Here is a 25355-nt window from a genome sequence, read left to right as displayed (position 1 = left end):
GGAGGAGGGCGCTGGGTGGGGCCCACCTCCTTCGGTGCGGCTGGCGTCGCCGCTTTAAGGCGGCGGCGGCGCGAGCAGGTCTATGGTAATGAGCCGCCGCCGCCGCGGCCGCCGCCGCCGCCGCTCTGCAGAGCTCGCCCGCCCGCCGGGGAGGCGAGGGATCGTGGGGCTGGGCCCTCGGCCGCGGCGACAGCAGCAGCCGCCGCGGCGGGGACGCGGGGCGCGAGCGGCCGGCGCGGGGCTGTCGAGGACGGCCGGGGTCCGGGTGCGTAGCTCTGCGGGCGCAGGTGGGCCATCCCGCGGGGGCGAAGGGGGCACCTCGGGGCTCGGGGAGTCGGCAGGGCCAGGGGCGCGCGGGGCCCGCGGGCGCAGGTGGCGAGAGCCGGGCGCGCAAGTGGAGGCGCAGCGCCAGCCCGCGGTGGTCGGGGTGACCCGGGCGCGGGCCGGGATCGGGGAGCAGTGCGAGCCCGGGTGCGTCGGAGGGCTCAGCGCCGGGCCCCGCCGAGGCAGCAAGGCGCAGGCCCCGAGGGGCGCACGAGTGGCCCCCGGGGACCGGCGCCCCGGCCCGGGCATGAGGCGCGGCGGGGCCGGCTGGAGCCGGAGGAGGAGCCGCCGCCGCAGTTGACCCGGCCGGCCGGGAGCAGGGAGAGATGCAGAGCCCGGCAGCCCGCGCCCCCCTTCCAGCGCCACCGCCGCCGCTGTTGCTGCTGCTGCTGCTGCCGCCACTGCTGGGAGACCAAGTGGGGCCCTGTCGTTCCCTGGGTCCCGGGGGACGTGGTTCCTCAGAGGCCTGCGCCCCCGCGGGCTGGCTCTGTCCAGCCTCAGCCTCCAACCTCTGGCTCTACAGCAGCCGCTGCAGGGATGCAGGGACAGAGCTGACTGGCCACCTGGTGCCCCACCACGACGGTCTGAGGGTCTGGTGTCCAGAATCCGGAGCCCACATCCCTCTGCCGCCAGCCCCCGAAGGCTGCCCGTGGAGCTGTCGCCTCCTGGGCATTGGAGGCCACCTCTCCCCACAGGGCAAGCTCACCCTGCCCCAGGAACACCCGTGCTTAAAGGCTCCCCGGCTGAGATGCCAGTCCTGCAAGCTGGTGCAGACCCCAGGGCTCAGGGCAGGGGAACGGTCAACAGAAGAGTCCATGGGCGGGCGTCGGAAAAGGAATGTGAATACAGCCCCCCAGTTCCAGCCCCCCAGCTACCAGGCCACTGTGCCTGAGAACCAGCCAGCGGGTACCCCTGTGGCATCCCTGCGGGCCATTGACCCAGATGAGGGTGAGGCAGGCCGGCTTGAGTACACCATGGATGCCCTCTTTGATAGCCGCTCCAAACATTTCTTCTCTCTGGACCCAATCACGGGCGCTGTAACCACAGCCGAGGAGCTGGATCGTGAGACCAAGAGCACCCATGTCTTCAGGGTCACGGCGCAGGATCATGGCATGCCCCGACGCAGTGCCCTGGCCACACTCACCATCTTGGTGACTGACACCAATGATCACGACCCTGTTTTCGAGCAACAGGAGTACAAGGAGAGCCTCAGGGAGAACCTGGAGGTTGGCTATGAGGTGCTCACTGTCAGAGCCACAGATGGTGATGCCCCTCCCAATGCCAATATTCTGTACCGCCTATTGGAGGGGCCTGGAGGCAGCCCCTCGGAAGTCTTTGAGATTGACCCTCGCTCTGGGGTGATCCGAACGCGTGGCCCTGTGGATAGGGAAGAAGTAGAATCCTACCAGTTGACGGTGGAGGCAAGTGACCAGGGTCGGGACCCTGGTCCACGGAGCGCCACAGCCGCTGTGTTCCTATCTGTGGAGGATGACAATGACAATGCCCCTCAGTTCAGCGAGAAGCGCTACGTGGTCCAGGTGCGCGAGGATGTGACCCCGGGGGCCCCGGTCCTCCGGGTCACAGCCTCGGATAGAGACAAGGGCAGTAACGCCCTGGTGCACTATAGCATCATGAGCGGTAATGCTCGGGGACAGTTTTACCTGGATGCCCAGACTGGGGCTCTGGACGTGGTGAGCCCTCTTGACTATGAGACGACCAAGGAGTATACCCTACGGGTCCGGGCACAGGATGGCGGCCGCCCCCCGCTCTCCAACGTCTCTGGCCTGGTGACAGTGCAGGTCCTGGATATCAATGACAATGCCCCCATCTTTGTCAGCACCCCCTTCCAGGCTACTGTGCTGGAGAGTGTCCCCTTAGGCTACCTGGTTCTCCACGTCCAGGCCATCGACGCCGATGCCGGTGACAACGCCCGCCTGGAATACCGCCTTGCTGGGGTTGGGCATGACTTCCCCTTTGCCATCAACAACGGCACAGGCTGGATCTCTGTGGCAGCCGAGCTGGACCGGGAAGAGGTTGATTTCTATAGCTTTGGGGTGGAAGCCCGAGACCATGGCACCCCAGTGCTCACTGCTTCAGCCAGTGTCAGCGTGACCATCCTGGACGTCAACGACAACAACCCCACCTTTACCCAACCAGAGTACACGGTGAGACTCAACGAGGATGCGGCCGTGGGCACCAGCGTGGTGACAGTGTCGGCTGTGGACCGCGACGCGCACAGCGTCATCACCTACCAGATTACCAGCGGCAACACCCGCAACCGCTTTTCCATCACCAGCCAGAGCGGTGGCGGGCTGGTGTCGCTCGCCCTGCCGCTGGACTACAAGCTCGAGCGGCAGTATGTGCTGGCAGTCACTGCTTCCGATGGCACGCGGCAGGACACGGCCCAGGTGGTCGTGAACGTCACTGACGCCAACACCCATCGTCCCGTCTTTCAGAGCTCCCACTATACGGTGAATGTGAATGAGGACCGGCCGGCAGGCACCACGGTGGTGCTGATCAGTGCCACGGACGAGGACACGGGCGAGAACGCCCGCATCACCTACTTTATGGAGGACAGCATCCCCCAGTTCCGCATTGATGCGGACACAGGGGCTGTCACCACCCAGGCTGAGCTAGACTATGAGGACCAGGTGTCCTATACCCTGGCCATCACCGCCCGTGACAATGGCATTCCCCAGAAGTCTGACACAACCTACCTGGAGATCCTGGTGAATGATGTGAATGACAATGCCCCTCAGTTCCTGCGTGAGTCCTATCAGGGCAGCGTCTATGAGGATGTGCCCCCCTTCACCAGTGTCCTGCAGATCTCAGCCACTGACCGTGACTCTGGCCTTAATGGCAGGGTCTTCTACACCTTCCAAGGGGGCGACGATGGAGATGGTGACTTTATCGTGGAGTCCACGTCAGGCATTGTGAGAACGCTTCGGAGGCTAGACCGTGAGAACGTGGCCCAGTACGTTCTGCAGGCTTATGCGGTGGACAAGGGGATGCCTCCGGCCCGCACGCCCATGGAAGTGACAGTCACCGTGTTGGATGTGAACGACAATCCACCTGTCTTTGAGCAGGACGAGTTTGACGTGTTTGTGGAAGAGAACAGCCCCATTGGGCTGGCTGTGGCCCGCGTCACAGCCACCGACCCCGACGAAGGCACCAATGCCCAGATCATGTACCAGATCGTGGAGGGCAACATCCCTGAGGTCTTCCAACTGGACATCTTCTCTGGGGAGTTGACGGCTCTGGTGGACTTGGACTACGAGGACCGGCCCGAATACATCCTGGTCATCCAGGCCACGTCGGCTCCGCTGGTGAGCCGGGCTACAGTCCACGTCCGCCTGCTTGACCGCAATGACAACCCACCGGTGCTGGGCAACTTTGAGATTCTTTTCAACAACTATGTCACCAACCGCTCGAGCAGTTTCCCTGGGGGTGCCATTGGCCGCGTGCCCGCCCATGACCCTGACATCTCAGACAGCCTGACCTACAGCTTTGAGCGGGGGAATGAACTCAGCCTGGTCCTGCTCAACGCCTCGACGGGCGAACTGAGGCTGAGCCGGGCATTGGACAACAACCGTCCTCTGGAGGCCATCATGAGTGTGCTGGTGTCAGGTAAGGAAGGGCCCAGGTGGCGTCGGGCGGGGGTGGCCCTTGGGGGAGGGCCCAGGCAGCTGTCCAAGGAGGAACTGCTGACCCGCCTGTCTGCCCAGTGCCTGGCACAGAGGCTGAGGGGCGAGAAGGAGCTTGGGAAGGAGCCCTAGGAATCCTGGCGGCTGGTGTAGGCCCCGCCTGCCGCTGTGGGCTGGGCTGGGCGGCTTTGGTTGGCTGCCCCCTGCCTACCACCCGGTGACGTGGCAGGGGAAGTGTTGCGGGGCGGCCCTGGCTATGGCTGCCAAGATTGTGAAAAAAGGCGCGTGGAAGACTAGGGGGTCCGGGAGAGCTGGGGGAGGGGTAGAGAGGACTGTGGTGTGGTGTGGGGTGTAGGGGGAGGTGGGGGGGAGGTGAGCCAGTCCCCTCAGCACCCCTTCATGCCCAGCAGGCTATTCCTGTGATCTCATAACAGCCTTCTGACAGAGCAGAGGGCCATGGGGCACAGGGTTGCCGCCGAGGGGTCAGGACCCTGCAGTCGGGCCTCTTCTGGCCCCTTCTGGCTCCCGGCTGAGCCCCAGACTGGCTGAGGGGGACTTTGTCTAGTGCATTCTTTTCCCTCCAGGCAGAAAGAGCCTGGCCTGGCTATCCCTTCAGAGCTCCCGCAGGAAGTGAAGCCCGAGCTCATTGTCTCTGTCCAAACAGACCCCACTGTCAGAGGCCATGGTTCGGGGTCCAGCTTGGGGGAGGGGCTGCAGTGAAGCCAGGGGCAGGCTGAGGCCTCCTGGGGCCGCTTGCCACCCCATGGGCTGTTTTAGGATGCTAGGCCTTCTTTGCTGGCTGTGACCAGTCTGGGCTCGGGGAATGGGGTGTGGGACCAGGATGAGCCAGGGGACTGGTGGCCTTTGAGGGTACAGCCCCCTGCTCCGGTGGGGAGAGAACAGAGTCCTGGGGCGTGGGAGCCTGGCCGGGACCCAGGCTGGGCATTCCTGCTGCTTGGCCAAGCGCTCAGCCTGCAGACTCCCTGGACAGAGGGTTGGGGGAGGAGAGTTGACGGGGGTGGGCGGCATTCTGTCTTCTCTGTCAGCTATGGGGAGTGGCAAGGAGGAGGCCAGCCCCAGGTTGTGGAGTCCCTTCCCCAAGCTTGGGAACGACTGGCAACCCCCATGAGGGCCCCTTGTTAGGGGTACCCTGCAGATGGATGGGCCAGGGTACCCCACTCCAGACACATCAGGGAGGGGAAGAAGAGAAGAGTCTGGCACCCCTTTCCTGTCACCCCAGGGAATCTGGGCCTGGAGGGGAATGAGAGACATGTGGGATGCAGGGTGTGGCTTCAGCCCCCTCCCCGCTCTGGGTCCTTCCTGGACAGATGCGTCTCCTGCCCCACTCCTCAGGTGGCCATAGGAGCCCGGGCAGGTGAGGTTTTAGAGGTCATAGACAAGGTTCTGTGCCTCCTGAGGCTTCAGTTTCCCTTCAGGAGGAAGTGAAGGGCTGGAGTTCCTGGATCCTGGATCCTTCTCTGTGTTGGGAGAAGCAAGCAGCGGGGAGGGATGGAAAAGAAGGGGCTCTTCCTCTTGTCCTCCCCACAGCCTGTCCTAGGTGAGAGTGGCAGGACACTGAGGAGGCCTGCCCAGCCTTCAGGCTCCTACCAGGGCAGGGCCCCTGACCACAGCTCCCCTAGAACAGAAGGGAAGGCCTCGGGCTGGCCCTCTAGCCCTGGCCCCATCCTGTCCCCTCGGCCCTGACCCTTGGAAGCAGTCACCACGGCAACCCCAAAGTTCAGGGAGGCTGGGGTGAGGGGGAATTGACTCCCACTGCCCCTTTGTTTCCCTTCTCTTGTTCTTTGTCTCTCTTTCTTTCCTGCCCCTGCCCCTGCCCATGGGGGCCCTCCTGCTCTGCCCCTCTCCGTGGCCCTCTCCCGATCTCCTGTGTGGCTCTCTCCTCCTTTCCCACTTTCTCCATTGCTGGCTCTTTTCCTGGATCTTTGTTTTCCCCTGTTTAGTCTCCACGTTCCTGCCTCTCTGCCTTCCCCCTCTTCTTGTTCCCTGTGGCTGAAGCTGCCCCCGCTTGGGCTGGATGGCTCTCCTGAAGCCCCAGGTCTCCCTGCCTCTTTCTTACCCTGCTGGGACACACAGGAACTCCTGTGCATGGCCCGGTCAGCTCCCAGAGCGGTAGACCCTGTCCAGGCCCACAGCTTCCACTGGCACATCTGCCAGGGGAGAGAGGCTTGGAGTCTGATTCTGCCACAGTCTGGGACCTGGGACCCCTGTTCCCACCCTGCCTTGGCACCTGAGGGGTGACCCCGGTCAAGGCAGGGGAGAGGAACAAAGAGCAAGGACTGAGCAGTAGGTTGATTGCTGGGGATGGGGGACCACAGAGGAGGGGGCAGGTGGCCACAGATGGTAGACCAGATGGGAAGCAACAGAGACACATTCGGTGAGGGGCATGGGCGGGGCCTGGGACTGCTGAGGGGAGGCACAGGGAGGAGTGCTTGTTCCCAGGGCTGAGTGGTGGGGAGGTTTCTCTCGCTCATGGGCTTTGACTGCCTCCCTCCTTTCCCTAATCAGTTAGGGGCACTGGGTGGACTCTGGGGTCACTTTCTGCCTGGAGGGACTCTCCCATCAAGGAATCACTGGGCAGAGTCACCAAGTACACAAGAGCTCTGTGCCAGGTCCACACCTCAGTGCAGGGTGGTCTGAAAGCAGGAGGAAAATAGAGCCTGAGGTCATCAATCTGGGCAGGCTTCCTGGAGTAGGTGAGCTTGGGGCAGGTGAGAGAAGTAGGAGGACTGTGGACTGGCATGTTCGGTGGCTATAGACAGGAGTGGGAGGAGCAGGAGTGGGTAATGACAAGCAAGCTTGCTGGTGAGAGCTGGCGGGCTTCTGCAGCCTCAGGCGATGAGGCTGGAGGGCAGGTGGGTGGACGGAGGACAGGGCTGAGATGGGTCTCTGCCTTCAGCCTTCCCAGGCTCAACTGAGCTGCCTGGGGTAGTTAGCCACCTCAAATAGGTATGGAAGCAGAATCTACCCCCAGGTTCCTCTCCTACTCCCGCCCCACCCCAGAAACACCATCTCCTGACCCATTCCTGCCAGGCGGTCCTTTTCAATATCAACTCAGGGCCCCTGCTGTGTGTGTGTGTGTGTGTGTGTGTGTGTGTGTGTGTGTGTGTGTTTAAGATTTTATTTATTTATTTATTTGAGAGAGAGCGAGAGAGGGAGCATTGGGCTCGATCCCAGGACCCTGGAATCATGACCTGAGCTGAAGGCAGATGCTTAACCGACTGAGCCACCCAGGTGCCCCCCACAGCGCCACCCCCACTGTGTTTTAAAGACCATTTCTTCACTAGGGAGACATCAACATCTTAGTATTTACTGAACACCTACTATGTGTAGAACATTGTAATAAATAAAAATATGAATACCCTTTAGGGCCCTGCCAAGCCATTTCCCCCTCCCCACTGGCCTCCAGCTTTCATTTCTGAGCTAAATAAAATGCATTGCCGTGTATATGTGCATTCAGGTGTGTGTGGTACTTCTGGGCGTAGCGTGTGGGTGGAGTGAGACACTAGTGTGTGTTAGCGTCCAGCTGTTTGTAAGTGAGCATGCGGCCTGCAGGTGTGGCAGGCATTCGGGCATAACGTGTGAGCCAAGTGGGCGATGAATAGCTGGAGGCCCAAGGCCAGAGGAGAGATCAGCCTAGTGGGGCTCTTCTGGGGTTTCAGATTGGAGAGCTGCCCAGGCCCTTCCATCTCTGCCCCCCCCCCCACAGCATCAGGGCAATGGGTAGTGCGGCCTCTGGTAAGGTGGCTCAGCTGGATTTCCTGGGGTGAGGCCCCCCCCAGGCTATCTTCGGCAGCCTGGAGAGTTGGGCGGGAAGAATGCTTTGTGTGGGGCGTTGCTATGGGGATAGCAGGCCTGCGCCCAAGCAGCTATGGGGCTCAGTGGGAGGGGGACTGGGTGGCCCACTGACCCAGTTCACCCCCCCTCTGCTTTGGTGGGGGAGGAGGGAGCACAGCCAGGGTCAGGGTTATAGTAGTGTTGAGATATAGAGGCCAAGGGGGAAGAATGATTATTTTTGTGGATATCTTTTGGTGCTCTGGGCCCTGTAGAAAGGTAAGAAATAGGCAAAATCGGGTTCTTGTGCAGGGAAGCCCCAAATCTGGTATAAGGGAGCAAGACTCATGGCTTGGGCAGGGAGAGGCGCACAAACATTAAAAAATGTACCGTTCTTCACAACGGAGGGTTTTGGGAAAGTATGCAAAGAGAACTTCTGAAAATCAAATCGCCCTAAGTGTCTATGGGGCCTGATCCCTCAAGGTGTGGCTTGCCTACAGGTGCCATACATGTAGTTTCTTGGGCACCTTTTGCCAATTAGAAAAGGGAGTCCATTGTGGCAACTGGGCAATGCAGGGCTGGATCTCAGCTCCCACTCCCTTCTCGGGGTGCTCCTGCCCAGGGCTAGGTCTATGGCTCGGCACCCCTGCCCTCCCCAGCTCCACATCAGGTCCTGACCCATGTCGTTTCCCCGCAGACGGCGTGCACAGTGTGACTGCCCAGTGTGCACTGCGGGTCACCATCATCACGGATGAGATGCTCACGCACAGCATCACGCTGCGCCTGGAGGACATGTCGCCGGAGCGCTTCCTGTCACCCCTACTGGGTCTCTTTATCCAGGCGGTGGCGGCCACGCTGGCCACACCCCCAGACCACGTGGTGGTCTTCAACGTGCAGCGGGACACCGACGCCCCTGGCGGCCACATCCTCAATGTGAGCCTGTCCGTGGGCCAGCCGCCGGGGCCCGGGGGCGGGCCGCCCTTCCTGCCCTCCGAGGACCTGCAGGAGCGCCTGTACCTCAACCGCAGCCTGCTCACGGCCATCTCGGCCCAGCGCGTGCTGCCCTTCGACGACAACATCTGCCTGCGCGAGCCCTGCGAGAACTACATGCGCTGCGTGTCGGTGCTGCGCTTCGACTCCTCCGCGCCCTTCATCGCCTCCTCCTCGGTGCTCTTCCGGCCCATCCACCCCGTCGGGGGGCTGCGCTGCCGCTGCCCACCCGGCTTCACGGGCGACTACTGCGAGACCGAGGTGGACCTCTGCTACTCGCGGCCCTGCGGCCCCCACGGGCGCTGCCGCAGCCGTGAGGGCGGCTACACCTGCCTCTGTCGCGACGGCTACACCGGTGAGCTGGGGCGGCCTGGCGGGCTGAGCGGGCTAAGGGCCGGGGCGGCCTCGTTCCTTTCTGGAGTAAGGTGGCGGTGACCCTGGCCGCCCGCAGATCTCGCTTGCTTCTCCACGACCTGTTGGGGAGAGAGGAGGGGGGAGCCCTTCTTCTCCGAGCTCCCCCCCACCTCCCACCCCCCACCCCCCATCTCAGGCAGCGCCAGCTCTAGAAGCAGCCCGCTTGGGTTTATATTCCAGCTTTGCCACTAGTAGTTGCGTGACCTTGGGCAAATTACTGAATCTCTCTGTGTCTCAGTAGTTTCAGTAGTTTCAAATGGAGATAATGAATCTACTTACAGCCTAGCAGAGTTGTAAGGATTAATTTAATTAATTTAATACGTGTAAAGAGCTAGCCCTTGGAAGGTGTTGGCTGTGATTTAAGAGACCCCTGGGATCCGGTGACTTGTTCTGCGTCTCACCTCACAGCTTGACTTAGCCCTGAAGCTGGACCTGGGACCTGGTCTCCTCCCACCACTGAGAGAGTTACTTTTCTGGGCTCTAAGTAGTGCTTTTCTTCCCAGGCATGGAGGGGAAGGCATGGAAAAAACTGGAGGGGTTTGGGTGCGGGGTAGAGTTGGTTCTGAAGGTCGTTGTACCTGTGTGACCCTGAGCAGAATAGCTCCACCCCTGCCCAGGTGCTGGAAGAAGGGTCAGGCCTCGGGGTTGGCCTGTGACCTGGGTCTTTACACATCCCCTCCCCAGCCTTTCCCTGGGAGGCTCACTGCCTCTGCTTTGTGCCCCTGCCCCTGCAGGATCCTGTTTCTCCTCAGGACACCCCCTTCTCCTCTCCGCCATGCGCCCTTCCTTCCCAGATAGGTTGGGCCTTATTCTCTCTCCTCCACAGCCATGCCCACTGGCTCTGCCAGCAGGGGCAGGCAGACCCCACCGCCTTCCCTGCTGCATCTTCCTGCCCAGAACTTGCCAGACTTGACTCCTCTCAGCTGCTGCTGTGGGTGGGGGTGGAAGGGAGGGGAGGGCTTGGGGGATGGGAGGGGAGTCTTTGTCCAAGAGGATGGGGAGGGGGGCTTAGAGTAGGCGAACAACAGTTTCCATGGAAACAAGAGCCAGTCACTAGGCACAGGAGCTGAGAACCTATCTCTAGAATCTGGGAATGGGGAGGGAGAGAAAGGGGTGGATTTTCCCATCTGATGTTGTTGGAATTTTCAGCTCCTCCACTGAAATCCTGGTCTGCTCCCAAGGCTCAGTCACCCATTCTGTCAGTATCTCCCAAGTGCACAGAGGGCCTCAGTCTGGACCCCAGGGCTCAGGGTGGGAGTTCTCTGCCCCATTCCCGGGAGTCCCCAGCTTCACCTCACCCCCCCTACCCCCCAGGCATAACTGACAATCCAAGTGGAAGCCTGGTCTCATCCCCAGAGAGGGAAACTGATCTTGGCGCCTGACAGGGACAAAAGCACCAGTGGGAGGGAGGGAGGAAGGGGGTTTGGCGCCAGCCCTGGTGTTGTCCTGCAGGCTCTTTCCTCCATGCACATTCACCCCTGTGGGAACAGAACAGCCCCTAGCTTGCTCAGTAGCCGTGACACCAAAGGCTAACTAGGACCTGGGCCTTGTGACCGGGGTCCCGGCAGGCCTGTGCGCTTGAGCCCCAAACAGGAGTACAGAAGGGCCTGGGAGCTCCAAGGAACTTGCAGGGCAGCAGTATAATGGGATGGTAGTGAGGATGCTTGGGAGAACTTGGGAGTGTTGCAGGAGGTACGGCTGGGCCCGGGGGAGGCATCCCAGGTCCCCTCCACCTTCTCAGGCACTTGGTACTCACCCTGCCTTTCCCCCTGCCAAGGTGAGCACTGCGAAGTGAGTGCCCGCTCAGGCCGTTGCACGCCAGGTGTCTGCAAGAATGGGGGCACCTGCGTCAACCTGCTGGTGGGTGGCTTCAAGTGCGACTGCCTGTCTGGAGACTTCGAGAAGCCCTACTGCCAGGTGACCACACGCAGCTTCCCTGCCCGCTCCTTCCTCACATTCCGTGGCCTGCGTCAGCGCTTCCACTTCACCCTGGCCCTCTCGTGAGTGGCTCGGCCCTGGGGGGTGGGGTGGGGAGGGTGCTGGGAGCCTGGGGTGTCTCCCCCCCTACAGGCAGGGTGAGAGGTCGGGCAGCGAAAGTGCTGGGAGCAGGTTGTTGGCAGAGCCGGGTTGGGCACTTTTCCAGCAGGCCTTCCTCACCCACCAGGGTCCGCTGACCACTCCTCCTACCCACTCTCGACGGTGGGGAGCCAAGGGGTCAGGGTTCTGGTTTCAGTTCTGGTGTGGGCTCATTGTCCACACTTGAGCTCCATGGCCCACGGAGCCAAGGGCCACGGTGTCAGCTCTCAGGAGGGTCCTGAGTAGGATCAGGGGCTAGTTAGGTGGCTGGGGTGGTCGGGGTTAGGTGGGTGCCCCATTCCCTGCCCCCCACCCCCAACTCCTGCTCAGGTTTGCCACCAAGGAGCGTGACGGACTGCTGTTATACAACGGGCGCTTCAACGAGAAGCATGACTTTGTGGCCCTCGAGGTGATCCAGGAGCAGGTCCAGCTCACCTTCTCTGCAGGTGACCCCGGTTGCTCCATGTCCTTGCCCATCTCCCAAAGGCCCTAGGTGTCTTGGCCCCCGACCCCAAGTCACACCCCCCCCCCAGCCAAACCTGGGCCCGGTTCCAACCATGAGCACACCGTCCCCATTCCCAGCCCTCGCCTAGTGTCCCAGCTCACCTGGGTCCTTTCCCCAGGGGAGTCGACCACCACCGTGTCCCCGTTCGTGCCCGGAGGGGTCAGTGACGGCCAGTGGCACACAGTGCAGCTGAAATACTACAATAAGGTGGGTGTCACAGGGGGTCAGGGGGTCGGAGGGTTCTGTCCTTGGCTCAGGTGCTCAGACCGAGGTGGCGCTTCATCCAGGGGGGGCTGGTCATGGCGCTTCTGGCCTAAAGGGAGGGAGGGGGCGTGGGCTGGGCTATTCCCCTGCCATCGCTGAGTAGTGCTCGATGCTCAATGTCCTGTTAGACAGGCACGGACTCCGGTGAATGTCAAGGAAGGCAGTTAAGCACGTATGTCCCGTGAGCACACTGGATGGGCACGTGTGTGTATATGCACACGCGTGTGTACAAAGGGGTGTCCGCAGGTGCTGGTGTCTCTGTACCTGGCCCCTGGACCTCGTGGGCTCCTTGTTCACGGTTCCCCTTCTCTGCCTTCTCTGCCCACAGCCACTGTTAGGGCAGACGGGGCTCCCGCAGGGCCCATCGGAACAGAAGGTGGCTGTGGTGACGGTGGATGGCTGTGACACAGGGGTGGCCCTGCGCTTCGGAGCTGTCCTGGGCAACTACTCCTGCGCTGCCCAGGGCACCCAGGGTGGCAGCAAAAAGTGAGGGGGAGAGGGCTGGGGCATGCGGTGTGGTGTGGGGCCAGGTGGGCAGGTTGAGAAGGTGGGCCTTAGGGGGCCCGGAAATGGAAACCAATCCAGATGGAGGCCCTCCCTCACCTGCTTCCCCTAGTCCCTGCTCAGCCTTCTGCAGGGCCTGGGGTCGGGGGTGGAAGCAGCAAGATGAGGGGACTAGAGTAGGTGTCATGGAGCGGCCTGGGGGAGGGGTGGGTATGAGAGGGGAGTGGCTCCAGGTTGGGGTGCCTCCCTTCCCCTGTGCTGTTCTTCAGGGCCCCTCAGGCTCCTGCTTAGGCCCTTCCCCGCTCTGGCCTGGTGGAAGGAAGAGGGAAGGAGGAAGGGCCAGAAGCCCCACCATTGTGCCTCATGTTGCCACCATTCTTCCTCCGCCAGGTCTCTGGATCTGACGGGGCCCCTGCTGCTGGGTGGGGTCCCTGACCTGCCCGAGAGCTTCCCTGTCCGCACGCGGCACTTCGTGGGCTGCATGAGGAACCTGCAGGTGGACAGCCGGCACGTGGACATGGCTGACTTCATCGCCAACAACGGCACCGTGCCTGGTATGGGAGCCTGGGGTAGGGGCCGGGCCAGGAGCCCTGGGCAGAAAGGAGGGCTGTGGGGACGTGGTGGGGGTTTCAGAGGGCCCTCCAGCCGCAGCTCTTCTGTTTGGAGCCCCGAGCCGAGCCCCTCTCTCTCCTTCTAGGCTGCCCTGCCAAGAAGAACGTGTGTGACAGCAGTACTTGCAACAATGGGGGCACCTGTGTGAACCAGTGGGACGCATTCAGCTGCGAGTGTCCTCTGGGCTTCGGGGGCAAGAGCTGTGCCCAGGGTAGGAGAGGCCGCCAGCAGAGGCCAAGGCCCAAGAGCTGTCAACAATGCTGGGAACACCGGCAGGGTCGGGGCAGGCACTGGGCAGGGCCCAGCCAAGCTGGGTTGTGGGTGGAAAAGCATGTCTGGGCAGAGCCCTGAGAGGGTAGCACGAGACAAAGGGCCCAGTCAGAGGCAGGCCTGGGCACAGTGTGGGGCGGGCGCAGGACAGGTAAATGCTCCGGAGGGCGGGGCCGGCGAGGGGAGTGGGCACTGGGAGAGGCAGTGCCCTGCCTCCCGTGGAACCACCACCTCTGAGCATCACACCCCCTGGGGCACTTGGCCGCTCCACCCCTCAGAGTCTCCCTTCATCTGCCTCCCCAGAAATGGCCAACCCGCAGCGCTTCCTGGGCAGCAGCGTGCTGGCCTGGCACGGCCTCTCGCTGCCCATCTCCCAGCCCTGGCACCTCAGCCTCATGTTCCGCACACGCCAGGCCAACGGTGTCCTGCTGCAGGCTGTCACCAGGGGGCGCAGCACCATCACCCTGCAGGTGATGCAGGGAGGGGGGGGGTAGGCGGGCCCTGACCAGGGCAGCTGTGGCCTCCAGGGGGCTGGTCAGAGAGGGCTAGGCGGGGTCTTTTCTTTCCCCGAGGAAGAGGCGGCTCCGTCGGCTTGTTGGATCACTGCTGCCATCTATTGGCCCCGAGGGAAATAATACCATTTCCTCTGTGGCCTCAGCGGGGCTGTAGGATGGGTTTGGTGGTCCAGGCGGGAGGGCAGTGGGCTGGAAGAGCCGATGAAGGCAGGCTGCTGACCCTCTTTTCTTTTCTTCTGGTGAAGCTGAGGGAAGGCCACGTGGTGCTGAGCGTGGAGGGCACAGGGCTCCAGGCCTCGTCTCTCCAGCTGGAGCCAGGCCGGGCCAATGACGGCGACTGGCACCATGCACAGCTGGCCCTGGGAGCCACTGGGGGCCCCGGCCATGCCATCCTGTCCTTCGACTACGGGCAGCAGCGAGCAGAGGGCAACCTAGGCCCCCGGCTGCATGGGCTGCACCTGAGCAACATTACGGTTGGGGGCGTGCCTGGGCCAGCCGGCGGTGTGGCCCGCGGCTTCCGGGGTTGTTTGCAGGTGAGCATCCTCCTCTGCCTTGCCATCCTCCCCACCTGGAGGCCCGCGCCACGGAGGCCAACATCGCTTCTCTCCCTCCCAGGGTGTGAGGGTAAGCGAGACGCCCGAGGGGGTTAGCGGTCTGGATCCCAGCCGCGGGGAAAGCATCAATGTGGAGCCAGGCTGCAGCCTGCCAGACCCCTGTGACTCGAATCCGTGTCCTGCCAACAGCTACTGCAGTGATGACTGGGACAGCTATTCCTGCAGCTGTGACCCAGGTGTGCCAAGGATCCGGGGAAATGGGCAGGTGGGTGGGCGCCGGGGTCTCACTTCGGCTCTGCTGTGTGGCCTGAGGCCAGTCACATGACCTCTCTGAGCCTCGTCTCCTGCACTACAATGCCGTAGCCAGCTGGTAGGATTCTCAGGTGGAAGGAGGTGGCGTGAAGGCAGGTTTAAAGAAAGTGCCAGGGCAAGGTGGGGATTGAGCCTCTCTCATCTTTACGGTCCCAGGTTACTATGGTGACAACTGTACTAACGTGTGTGACCTGAACCCATGTGAGCATCAGTCTGTGTGTATCCGAAAGCCCAGCGCCCCCCACGGCTACACCTGCGAGTGTCTCCAGAATTACCTTGGGCCATATTGTGAGACCAGGTAAGTGGACCAGGGCACGCAGCAGCCTGTCTCTGGGGTGTCCCTCAGAGTACCGGGAACTGGGCTGAACATGGCTGCAGCAGACGGGGTGTGGCAGAGGGAGCTCATGTCCGCCTGGGCCCCTCTCTGCAGGATTGACCAGCCTTGCCCCCGTGGCTGGTGGGGACACCCCACGTGCGGCCCGTGCAACTGTGACGTCGGCAAAGGCTTCGACCCAGACTGCAACAAGACAAGCGGCGTGTGCCACTGCAAGGTGACAGCCCCGACCCGGGCCCTTGAGGGGGGGCGGTGGGGAAAGCCTTCCTGCCGAGAGCTCAGGGCTGTGTGCCCTTGCTCTGATGGGGGGAGGGGGACAAGTGGCCACGTGCTCCCACGTGTCTGCGGTTTGGGGGGACCCAGGACCAGTTCTTTACCAGTGAGCTCTAGGCCAGCTATACTGGTTGGTTGCAGCCCGCTCTGACGGTTGGTGTCTCACTGATGGACTACACTGCAAATCATTACCAGTTAAATATGTTTTTTTTAAGATTTTATTTATTTTGTGAGAGAGCGAGCGTACATGCGCAGGAGTGGGGGAGGGGCAGAGGGAGGAGCAGTCTCCCCGCAGAGCAGGGAGCCCAATGCGGGACTCGATCCCAGGACCCTGGGATTGTGACCCGAGCTGAAGGCAGATGCTTAACGACTGAGCCACCCTGGTGCCCCTAAATATTTTGAATACCACTCCTGGGAGGACCTGAAGTCAGCGAGCCTCTCTCTAGAGGGACCACAGCCCAAAGGACCCCTGAGCATCCCGGAGAGAGAGAGCCTGAGCCAGTGACCCTCGTCGTCTGTCCTCCCTTTCAGGAGAACCACTACCGGCCCCCTGGCAGCCCCACCTGCCTCCTCTGTGACTGCTACCCCACGGGCTCTTTGTCCCGCGTCTGTGACTCTGAGGACGGCCAGTGTCCATGCAAGCCAGGTGTCATTGGGCGCCAGTGTGACCGCTGTGACAACCCGTTTGCTGAGGTCACCACCAATGGCTGTGAAGGTGGGGTTCCCATGACGGGTCGGCGGCTCTCCTGCTGCGTGCCAGGTCCCGGCGTCCCAGAGGGACCAGGAGCAGGGGCCGGTTGCAGGCCCGGGGCTGCCGAGGGAGGGCTGGAAGCCCAAGCCGAGCTCCAAGGGGACAGCTGCCCCCGGGTGACCCTGTGTGCTTCCTTGCAGTGAATTATGACAGCTGCCCACGGGCCATCGACGCTGGGATCTGGTGGCCCCGTACCCGCTTTGGGCTGCCTGCTGCTGCCCCCTGCCCCAAAGGCTCCTTTGGTAGGTGCTGGAAGCCTAGCATGTGATATTGTGGACTCAGCCTCTCCTCCCTGGGACGAGGGCGGGAAGCCCCTGGCTGCAAATCCTGGGACCGCTCCCTGGTCTCCAGGTCCTTCCTTGGTGCACTGTTCCTCTGCTCCCAAGGTTGCCTGGATGAAGGGCACCTACATCTTGAACTCTTATCAAAAATGCTGACAAACCTGCAGCGTGCCTGCCACGGGGCTGGGTACTAGAGATTCGAAGACGAATCACACAGTAGGGGCTGTCGGGTGCTATTCCAGGGGACACGGCCCCGGGATGGGGGCTGGTGCTGGTCCTTGGATCGATGACGAACACAGTTCATAAGCAGAGAGTGGCAGAGAGCCCAAAGTGGTGGCTGCAGAGGGGCAGCGATGTCTGGGGGCTCGAGGAGGACGCACGCCCCGTGCTCCTGGAGTCCTCGTTCGGGCCGGTCTGGCAGAGGTGTTGGCTCTAGTGTTCTCTACACCTGTCCTCCTCTTTTAACCGGGGCTGCAGGAGGGCAGGGCCCTTGTTTGCTTGTCTCCTGTTTCTGGCCCATGAGGTGCTGGCCCCCAGGAACTCAGGCAGGTCCCAGAGGCCTCCTGTGTCTCTCCTGAGGCCTGTCCTCTGGGCTTCCTTCCCCCAGGCACCGCCGTGCGTCACTGTGATGAGCACAGGGGGTGGCTCCCCCCAAACCTTTTCAACTGCACATCAGTCACCTTCTCAGAGCTGAAGGGCTTTGTAAGTGAACTTCCTCATGTCTAGCTCCTGTCTCCCCTCCCTGCTGCCAGCTTTGAGAAAGGGGCTTCTGGAATTCCAGCCCGTCTCCTGGGGCCTCCACCTGGAGTGGCCATTTCTCCCCTTTCCTGAGGCCCTTTCCTTCCTGAGTTCCAGCTCTGCCCTCAGGGGACCTCACTGCTGCCCTCCTGCGCTGACCTCCCTTGCTCCCTGTCCTGTCTGGCTCCATCCTAGGCCGAGCGGCTGCAGCGGAACGAGTCGGGTCTGGACTCGGGGCGCTCCCAGCGACTGGCCCTGCTTCTGCGCAATGCCACGCAGCACACGGCTGGCTACTTCGGCAGCGACGTCAAGGTGGCCTACCAGCTGGCCACGCGTCTGCTGGCCCACGAGAGCGCCCAGCGGGGCTTCGGACTGTCGGCCACGCAGGATGTGCACTTCACCGAGGTGGGGCTTGGATGGGGCAGGGCTGGCTGGTTAGATGGGGGACATGGTGAGTGAGCCTGTTCCTGGGGCAACTTGGGGGCCATCCCTGCCTTTGGGGAGGGACCTCCCAGCTGGCGTGAGGCCTCCAGGAGCTCCCTTGAGCCGTGGAATTTAGAGCATCTCTTTCCAGCCCTTTCCCTAGTAAGGTGCTGATAGAAACTAACGTCTGTATTGGGGCCTGGTGTGACCGAGCTCCTTGGAGCAGAGGCCCCCTGCCCACGGTGCCAGGGTGGGGAGGAATCAGCGTCTAGTACCTGTGCAGGGGTCCAGGCCCAGGGCCCGGGAACTCTTAGTTGCAGGAGGAGGAGGGAAGGTTTGAGGGAGGGGTGTGGCTGGGTGGGTAGGCCGGGCTGGTCTAGGCACAGGTGCGGCCTGGTGGTGGGGAGGAGAAGGCGTGGGGCTATAGCACCCTGACCGCGCTCACCCTAGAACCTGCTGCGGGTGGGCAGCGCCCTCCTGGACGCGGCCAACAAGCGGCACTGGGAGCTGATCCAGCAGACGGAGGGCGGCACCGCCTGGCTGCTACAGCACTACGAGGCCTACGCCAGCGCCCTGGCTCAGAACATGCGGCACACCTACCTGAACCCCTTCACCATCGTCACGCCCAACATTGGTGAGACGGGCGCAGGGCGGGGTTTGTGGACGGAACCCCGGGCACGGGCGGCTGTGCTGGGGGCCCCCCTGCCTGAGCCCGGCTCTGACCTGTGACCCTCTCCCTAGTCATCTCTGTGGTTCGCTTGGACAAGGGGAACTTTGCTGGGGCCAAGCTGCCCCGCTATGAGGCGCTGCGGGGGGAGCGGCCCCCAGACCTTGAGACAACGGTCATTCTGCCTGATTCTGTCTTTCGAGGTCAGTGGGGAGCTACAGGGTGGGTCAGGGGCCCGGCTGGGGCATCCCTGTGCAGGGCCCCGCTGAGTGGACACTGTCCCGACCCCAGAGACGCCCACCGTGGTCCGGCCCGCGGGCCCTGGAGAGGCCCAGGAGCCTGAGGAGCTGGCACGGCGTCAGCGGCGGCACCCAGAGCTGAGCCACGGGGAGGCTGTGGCCAGTGTCATCATCTACCGCACTCTGGCCGGCCTGCTGCCCCATAACTATGACCCGGACAAGCGCAGCCTCAGGTGAGCAGCCGCGGAGACAAGGAGGGGGCGGGGATGCACGGTGGGCGGGTGAGTGCTGAAGCCTGGGGAGAGGCCGGGGTGGGGGTATCCCCGAGGGATGCTGTCCCCTCAGCCACGAGACTGCCACAGTGACTGTGCGCCTGCCTGTTCCTCATCAGAGTCCCCAAACGGCCAGTCATCAACACGCCCGTGGTGAGTATCAGCGTCCATGACGACGAGGAGTTTCTGCCCCGAGCCTTGGACAAGCCGGTCACGGTGCAGTTCCGGCTGTTGGAGACGGAGGAGCGCACCAAGCCCATCTGTGTCTTCTGGAATCATTCCATCCTGTGAGCCTGCGCTGCCCTACCCCCAAGGCTTTGGGCGGAGAGCCAGGCCCCTGGGTGCCTTCCCCTGCTCGCGCGGCCTGACCCTTCTCCCGCCCCACCCCACCCCCCCGCAGGGTCAGTGGTACGGGTGGCTGGTCAGCCCGAGGCTGCGAGGTCGTCTTCCGCAACGAGAGTCACGTCAGCTGCCAGTGCAACCACATGACGAGCTTCGCCGTGCTCATGGACGTGTCCCGGCGGGAGGTTGGACCCACTGTGGGGGGCTGGGGGGAGACAGCCGCGGAGCTAGGGGTGGGGGCCCAGGGCCCCGGGCTGGATGCTCAGGCCCGGCCCTTCCTAATTCGCCTGGCCTCCTGCCACCTGCCCTGCAGAATGGGGAGATCCTGCCGCTGAAGACACTGACATACGTGGCCCTAGGGGTCACCTTGGCTGCCCTGCTGCTCTCCTTCCTCTTCCTCACCGTCCTGCGTGCCCTACGCTCCAACCAGCACGGCATCCGACGGAACCTGACTGGGGCTCTGGGCCTGGCGCAGCTGGTCTTCCTCCTAGGAATCAACCAGGCTGACCTCCCTGTAAGATGGCTCTCCTCCCCCAGACACCGTCCACAGCTTCCAGTCCTCTCGGGCTCCCTGCCCCGGTCCCTGCTTCTGCAGCAGAAACTCTGATAGAGCCCAGCCCAGCACCCAGCCCACGGTTTCCTCTTCTCGAGCTCCCCCTCACTTCCCCGGCACCCTAGAAGTATCTCCCTCTGGCCCACACCTCCCGAAGCGCCACCCAGCGCCCCAGCCCTGCCCCTGTCCGTGCCCTGGGGGTGCCCTGGTCACTGACCTGGCGTGACCGGGCCCCCAGTTTGCTTGCACAGTCATCGCCATCCTGCTGCACTTCCTATACCTGTGCACCTTCTCCTGGGCCTTGCTGGAGGCCCTGCACCTGTACCGGGCCCTCACCGAGGTGCGCGACGTCAATGCTGGCCCCATGCGCTTCTACTACATGCTGGGCTGGGGCGTGCCTGCCTTCATCACAGGTACCCCCCACCCCCTTCCCGGGCCCGGGGCTCTACACCTCTAGGCCCTGGGTCCACCTTCACGCCACGTTCTCCCCACCCACATCGCCATGCCCCAGGCCGAGCCCTCCTCTCGGCCCCCGAGGCTCCCCATCAGGGACTGGGTGCCCCCTCCTACAGGGGTCGGCACAAACACGGGGACACAGGGTGGGTGGAACCCTTCATCCTCTGCACCTGGCCCCGTGAGCCCACATGACACCTGACTGATTCCCGAGGCCCTACCACCCCTTCCCTTGCTGTTGTCACCGTACCCCCAGGTCTAGCCGTGGGCCTGGACCCTGAGGGCTATGGGAACCCTGACTTCTGCTGGCTCTCCATCTACGATACGCTCATCTGGAGTTTTGCTGGCCCTGTGGCCTTCGCGGTCTCGGTAGGTGCTAGAAAGCAGGCTGGGGGCCAGCAGGCTGCGTGTGCCCTCAGGATCCCCTTTAGGAATGATGCAACTGCTGGGCCCCCGTGGGCTGGGGTAGAAGCTGTCTGTCCCCTGATGATCCCCCTCCCTTGGTAGATGAGTGTCTTCCTGTACATCTTGGCGGCCCGGGCCTCCTGTGCTGCCCAGCGGCAGGGCTTTGAGAAGAAAGGCCCCGTGTGAGTACAGGGTGTGGGTGCCCGGGCAGTGGGCAGTGGGCAGGCAGGGGCGCAGGGGGCCTCCGGGCCAGGCTCACAGCCTCCCCCTCTCCAGCTCGGGCCTGCGGCCCTCCTTCGCCGTCCTCCTGCTGCTGAGCGCCACGTGGCTGTTGGCGCTGCTCTCTGTGAACAGTGACACTCTCCTTTTCCACTACCTCTTTGCTGCCTGCAATTGCATCCAGGTACCCGGCCGTGCCCTGTGGAGGTGGGAGGTGAGGCCTGCCTGTGGGGTGCCCAGACAGGCACTTAGCTGCCGCCTGTTGCCTGCCAGGGCCCCTTCATCTTCCTCTCCTACGTGGTGCTTAGCAAGGAGGTCCGGAAAGCACTCAAGTTTGCCTGCAGCCGCAAGCCCAGCCCTGACCCTGCGCTGACCACCAAGTCCACCCTGACCTCGGTGAGGGAGCCGGGGGCCAAGGAGGTGGAGGGCTCTCGGGCCGGGTGGAAGAGGCAGGAGCCCCAAGGAGCTTGTTCTCTGTGCTTCGTGCCCCACTTTTTTTCATCCTTACATCCTTTGCTGGGGGGAGGAAGGGCTGGGGAAATGGTATGTGTGGCCTGGGAAGAGCGGGATTTGGGGGTGGGGAGGAGGATTTTGACTCAGGAGCGATGGGAGTGGAACTAGGAAGAATAAGGTGAGGAAGGGGCCAAGACAGGTGATGCACTCACGGATACCCAACATCTGAGGATCCCTGGTCCATCTTGGTAAATTTTCTGTCTCCTAGCACATTCTTGGCAGATGGTTTTTGACCAGGAAGCCCTCTCATATAGCCGAGTCCAGGGTACTTGGGGTGCACAGGGCTTGCACAGCTATGGGAGAGCTGCAATCACTCCCAGGCCCTGATATCGGGCGGGGGGGTGGCTGGGGGGGGGCTGCAGAGATGTGGGGCCTCTCTCTTCCAGACCTGGGCACGTGGGAGGTAGACCTTGGGACAAGCTCCCTCGGCCCTTCCACTCCCAATCCTGGGGCCGCCCCGTGCTGCTCCCCCACTTACTGAGCCCTCTGTTCCCTGCCTAGTCCTACAACTGCCCCAGCCCCTATGTGGACGGGCGGTTGTACCAGCCCTACGGAGACTCAGCTGGCTCCCTGCATAGCGCCAGCCGCTCGGGGAAGAGTCAGCCCAGCTACATTCCCTTCTTGCTGAGGTGAGTGCTGGTGCTGGGGGCGGCAGCCAGGGGCAAGGAGCACCACGCGTGCTAGAAGCCAGGCCAGCCACCTGCTGGGAGCTGAACAGCGCACAGGGTGGCCGACACGGGTGGCAGCTTAAATTAGAAGCGGGAGGGGCACAGGGGCAGGAACTGGGAAACCGGGGAGAGAGAAAAGAGTGGGACCCTGGGTAAGGGGCTGGGCTGGCCCCTCCAGCGTGGTCTTGTCTTCGCAGGGAAGAGTCCACACTGAACCCTGGCCAAGGGCCCTCTGGCCTGGGGGACCCAGGCAGCCTATTCCTGGAAGGTCAAGACCAGCAGCATGGTGAGAAAGGAAGCTCCTGCTGGCCAGTGGGGGGCAGCCGCTCTTGTGGAGGGTGTGCAGAGGGGCAGGGCTCAGCTCTGATCTCTTCCCCATCTCCCAGACCCTGACACAGACTCTGACAGTGACCTGTCCCTGGAAGATGACCAGAGTGGTTCCTATGCCTCTACTCACTCATCAGACAGCGAGGAGGAGGAAGAGGAGGAGGAAGAGGCCGTCTTCCCTGGAGAGCCGGGCTGGGACAGCCTGCTGGGGCCTGGCGCTGAGAGACTGCCCTTGCACAGTACCCCCAAGGGTGGGCCAGCGCCAGGGCTGTGGCCTTTGAGGGGGCAGTGGGAGGGCAGAGAGCCAGGGATTCCTAGGGTGGTGACTTGCCTAGTTGTCTGTCTTCTTTGGGCCTTACCTACTTCCTTTCTCCACCAGATGGGGGCCCAGGGCCTGGGAAGGCCCCCTGGCCAGGAGACTTCGGGACCACAGCAAAGGAGAGTAGTGGTAATGGGGCCTCTGAGGAGCGCCCATGGGAGAATGGAGATGCCCTGCCTCGGGAGGGGTCCCTTGGCCCCCTTCCAGGCCCCTCTGCCCAACCTCACAAAGGTGAGTGGGGCATGCCCAGCTGCCGTGCTCCCCCATTCGGCACCCTCACACCTCACATTCGCCCTGTGGCTGGTAGGGCTCCCTAGGGCAGCCCCCTGATCCCACCGCCTGCTCCTCATGGCACCTGCCCCCCTGGCCCGCAGGCATCCTCAAGAAGAAGTGTCTGCCCACCATCAGTGAGAAGAGCAGCCTTTTACGGCTACCCCTGGAGCAAGGCACAGGGTCTTCTAGGGGCTCCTCAGCCAGCGAGGGCAGCCGGGGCGGGCCCCCTCCCCGCCCTCCACCCCGGCAGAGTCTCCAGGAGCAGCTGAACGGGGTCATGCCCATCGCCATGAGTATCAAGGCGGGCACGGTGGATGAGGACTCGTCGGGCTCCGAGTGAGTGGGGCTGGCTGGGTGGGACAGGGTGCAGCCCCACAGAGGCCCTGGCTGGGCTCGGAGCCGCTTCCAGGCCTCCCCAGGCTGCTCTGGCAGGCAGTCGGGGGACGAATGGGCTGGTGTAGCCCAGCCCCCTTACTGTGATGTGCCCACAAACCATGGGGGCCCGTGGGGTCAGCTCAGGCCTGCTTCAGGCAAAGTGAGGGAGGGTGGGGAGCTGGGGTTGCTTTCCTGTTTCCTTCTCCTGGTGAAAGCTTCTCACTGTCTTCTCTGCTCCGACTAACCCCCTGTCTGCCTTTTCTGTCACTTTCCTTTCCTGCCTCTCCAGATTTCTCTTCTTTAACTTCCTGCATTAACCCCGGGCCGGTGGTTCCTACACCCTGAGGCTCCCTTACCTTCCCCAGCTGCACTCATGCCCCCACTCCTGTCTTGTGCTTTATCCTGCCCCTGCTCCCCACCGCCTGCCCACAGCAGCGACGAAACGTCCATCTGAGGAGCCTGGGCCTTGCCGGGAGGGGCACCCACCCCACCCAAGGCCATCTAGTGCCAACTCCCTCCCCCACCATCCCCTTCACTGCACTTTGGACCCCTGGGGCCAACATCTCCAAGACAAAGTTTTTTCAGAAAAGAGGAAAAAAAAGAATTTAAAAAAGGATCTCCACTCTTCATGACTTCAGGGATTAATTTTTTTTATATGCTGGAAACTGACTCCCCTTTCCCTTCCCAAAGAGGATAGGACCTCCCAGGATACTTCCCAGCCTCTCCTCAGTTTCCCATCTGCTGTGCCTCTGGGAGGAGAGGGACTCTTGGGGGGCCTGCCCCTCGTTTGCCATCACCAAAAGGAAAGGACAAAGCCACATGCACCCAGGGCATCGGGCCCTGCAGGCTGCACCCCGGCGGGCCTTCAGTATGGGGAGGGCGTCAAGGTCGAGGGCACTCCTCACCCTGCCTGTGCGGCCCCTCCCAGGAACTGCAAAAGCCCTGTCCGGAGAGGGGGCCGAAGGACTCTGCGCCCCCGGACCCCCAAATGCTGCATGAACACATTTTGAGGGGAACCCGTGCCCCTGGGCGGAGGCCGGGCCACCCCAGCCCCTCTCCTTTCCCTGGACTCTGGCCACGTGCTGCAGCCCGGGCGTTTGCTCAGTTCGCTGACCCAAAAGTGCTTCATTTCCCTGCCTGACCCGCCCCGGGAAGGCCAGTCATGTGTTTAGTTGCGCTTCTTTGCTGTGGTGTGGGTGGGACGGGGCGGAAGAGTAAGTCCGGGGCTGGCTCGGTTACCCCCAGAAGTCTCAAGCACAGGTCTCAAGTCTGGGTTCTGGTGTCCACGTGGCCACCACCACCGCCCCCCCCCCCCACCTCCGCCAAGATCAGACAAATCCCACTTTGTCTGACCTACTGTGGCCTCTGCGACGTGTTCTATTTTTAACCCCTTTTCGGAATTGGCTCTCTTCTTCAAAGGACCAGGTCCCGTTCCTCTTTCTCCCCCTCTCCCACACCCATCCCCAGCTCCCTGCGAAGAGAGAGTTAATATATATTTTTATTTATTTGCTTTTTGTGTTGGGATGGGTTCGTGTCCGGTCCCAGGGGGTCTGATGTGGCCGTGATGGGTTGGGTGGGCAGCCAGCAGTCCTGGCGTGGGGGCCTGAGGCCCTTCCCTTTGCTCCAGGCTCTCATCTCCTGCCTCCTCTCCTCCCGCCGCCTCAGTTTTGCCAACTGCTGTTCGAGTTACCATGTACGCTGAGCATGTATTCCCCACTTGTCACTGACTTTCCTCTGGAGCAGGTGGCTAGAAAAAGAGGCTATGGGTGGGAAAAAAAAAGTTCCTGTTTCTCATGTGTAAGGCTGGTTACTGGCTTTTCTGCCATGGATTCTCCCCCTGAACTCTCCCCTCAGCAATTCCTACAAAGGGTTAAAAATTTAACTGGTTTTTAACTACTGATGACTTGACTTAAAAAAATACAAAGATGCTGGATGCTAACTTGATACTAACCATCAGATTGTACAGTTTGATTGTTACTGTAAATACAGTAGGGTTTTGTGTTTGTTTTTTTTCATTTCCCCATACTACTGAATAAACTATAGTTCTGTGCGGGTTGAGGGCTGTCAGCCTGTGCTTCTGTGGGTGCCCTGTGCTTCCAGAGGGAGGCTGTGGAAAACAAGAGCAGGCAGGGCCGTGGGACGGCCAGGAAATCA

General features: G+C 62.3%; 1 protein-coding gene across 2 annotated transcripts; it reads left to right on the top strand.

Annotated features, from left to right (window-relative positions):
* Positions 1-158: 158 nt before the first annotated feature.
* Positions 159-25257, top strand: CELSR2 (cadherin EGF LAG seven-pass G-type receptor 2). Of its 2 annotated transcripts, none has more exons than XM_036109809.2 (34): positions 159-3951; positions 8458-9105; positions 10942-11164; positions 11571-11686; positions 11864-11952; positions 12338-12495; positions 12904-13067; positions 13211-13336; positions 13699-13865; positions 14156-14443; positions 14526-14700; positions 14933-15074; positions 15207-15327; positions 15915-16098; positions 16275-16376; positions 17023-17117; positions 17349-17558; positions 18027-18210; positions 18318-18446; positions 18535-18715; positions 18874-19041; positions 19155-19281; positions 19410-19610; positions 19888-20062; positions 20359-20471; positions 20610-20689; positions 20784-20910; positions 21000-21122; positions 21741-21868; positions 22105-22193; positions 22294-22485; positions 22614-22784; positions 22928-23162; positions 23634-25257. In XM_036109809.2, the coding sequence occupies exons 1-34, from the start codon at positions 651-653 to the stop codon at positions 23653-23655; spliced, it is 8754 nt and encodes a 2917-aa protein (XP_035965702.2). In that variant the 5' UTR covers positions 159-650; the 3' UTR covers positions 23656-25257. The 2 variants fall into 2 exon arrangements, with proteins under 2 accessions (XP_035965702.2, XP_035965701.2); XM_036109808.2 differs by having other exon boundaries at positions 23491-25257.
* Positions 25258-25355: the final 98 nt, after the last annotated feature.

Source organism: Halichoerus grypus, chromosome 5 (assembly GCF_964656455.1).
Source record: "Halichoerus grypus chromosome 5, mHalGry1.hap1.1, whole genome shotgun sequence".
Lineage (NCBI taxonomy): Eukaryota > Metazoa > Chordata > Mammalia > Carnivora > Phocidae > Halichoerus > Halichoerus grypus.
This window is presented reverse-complemented; position numbering and strand designations above follow the sequence as displayed.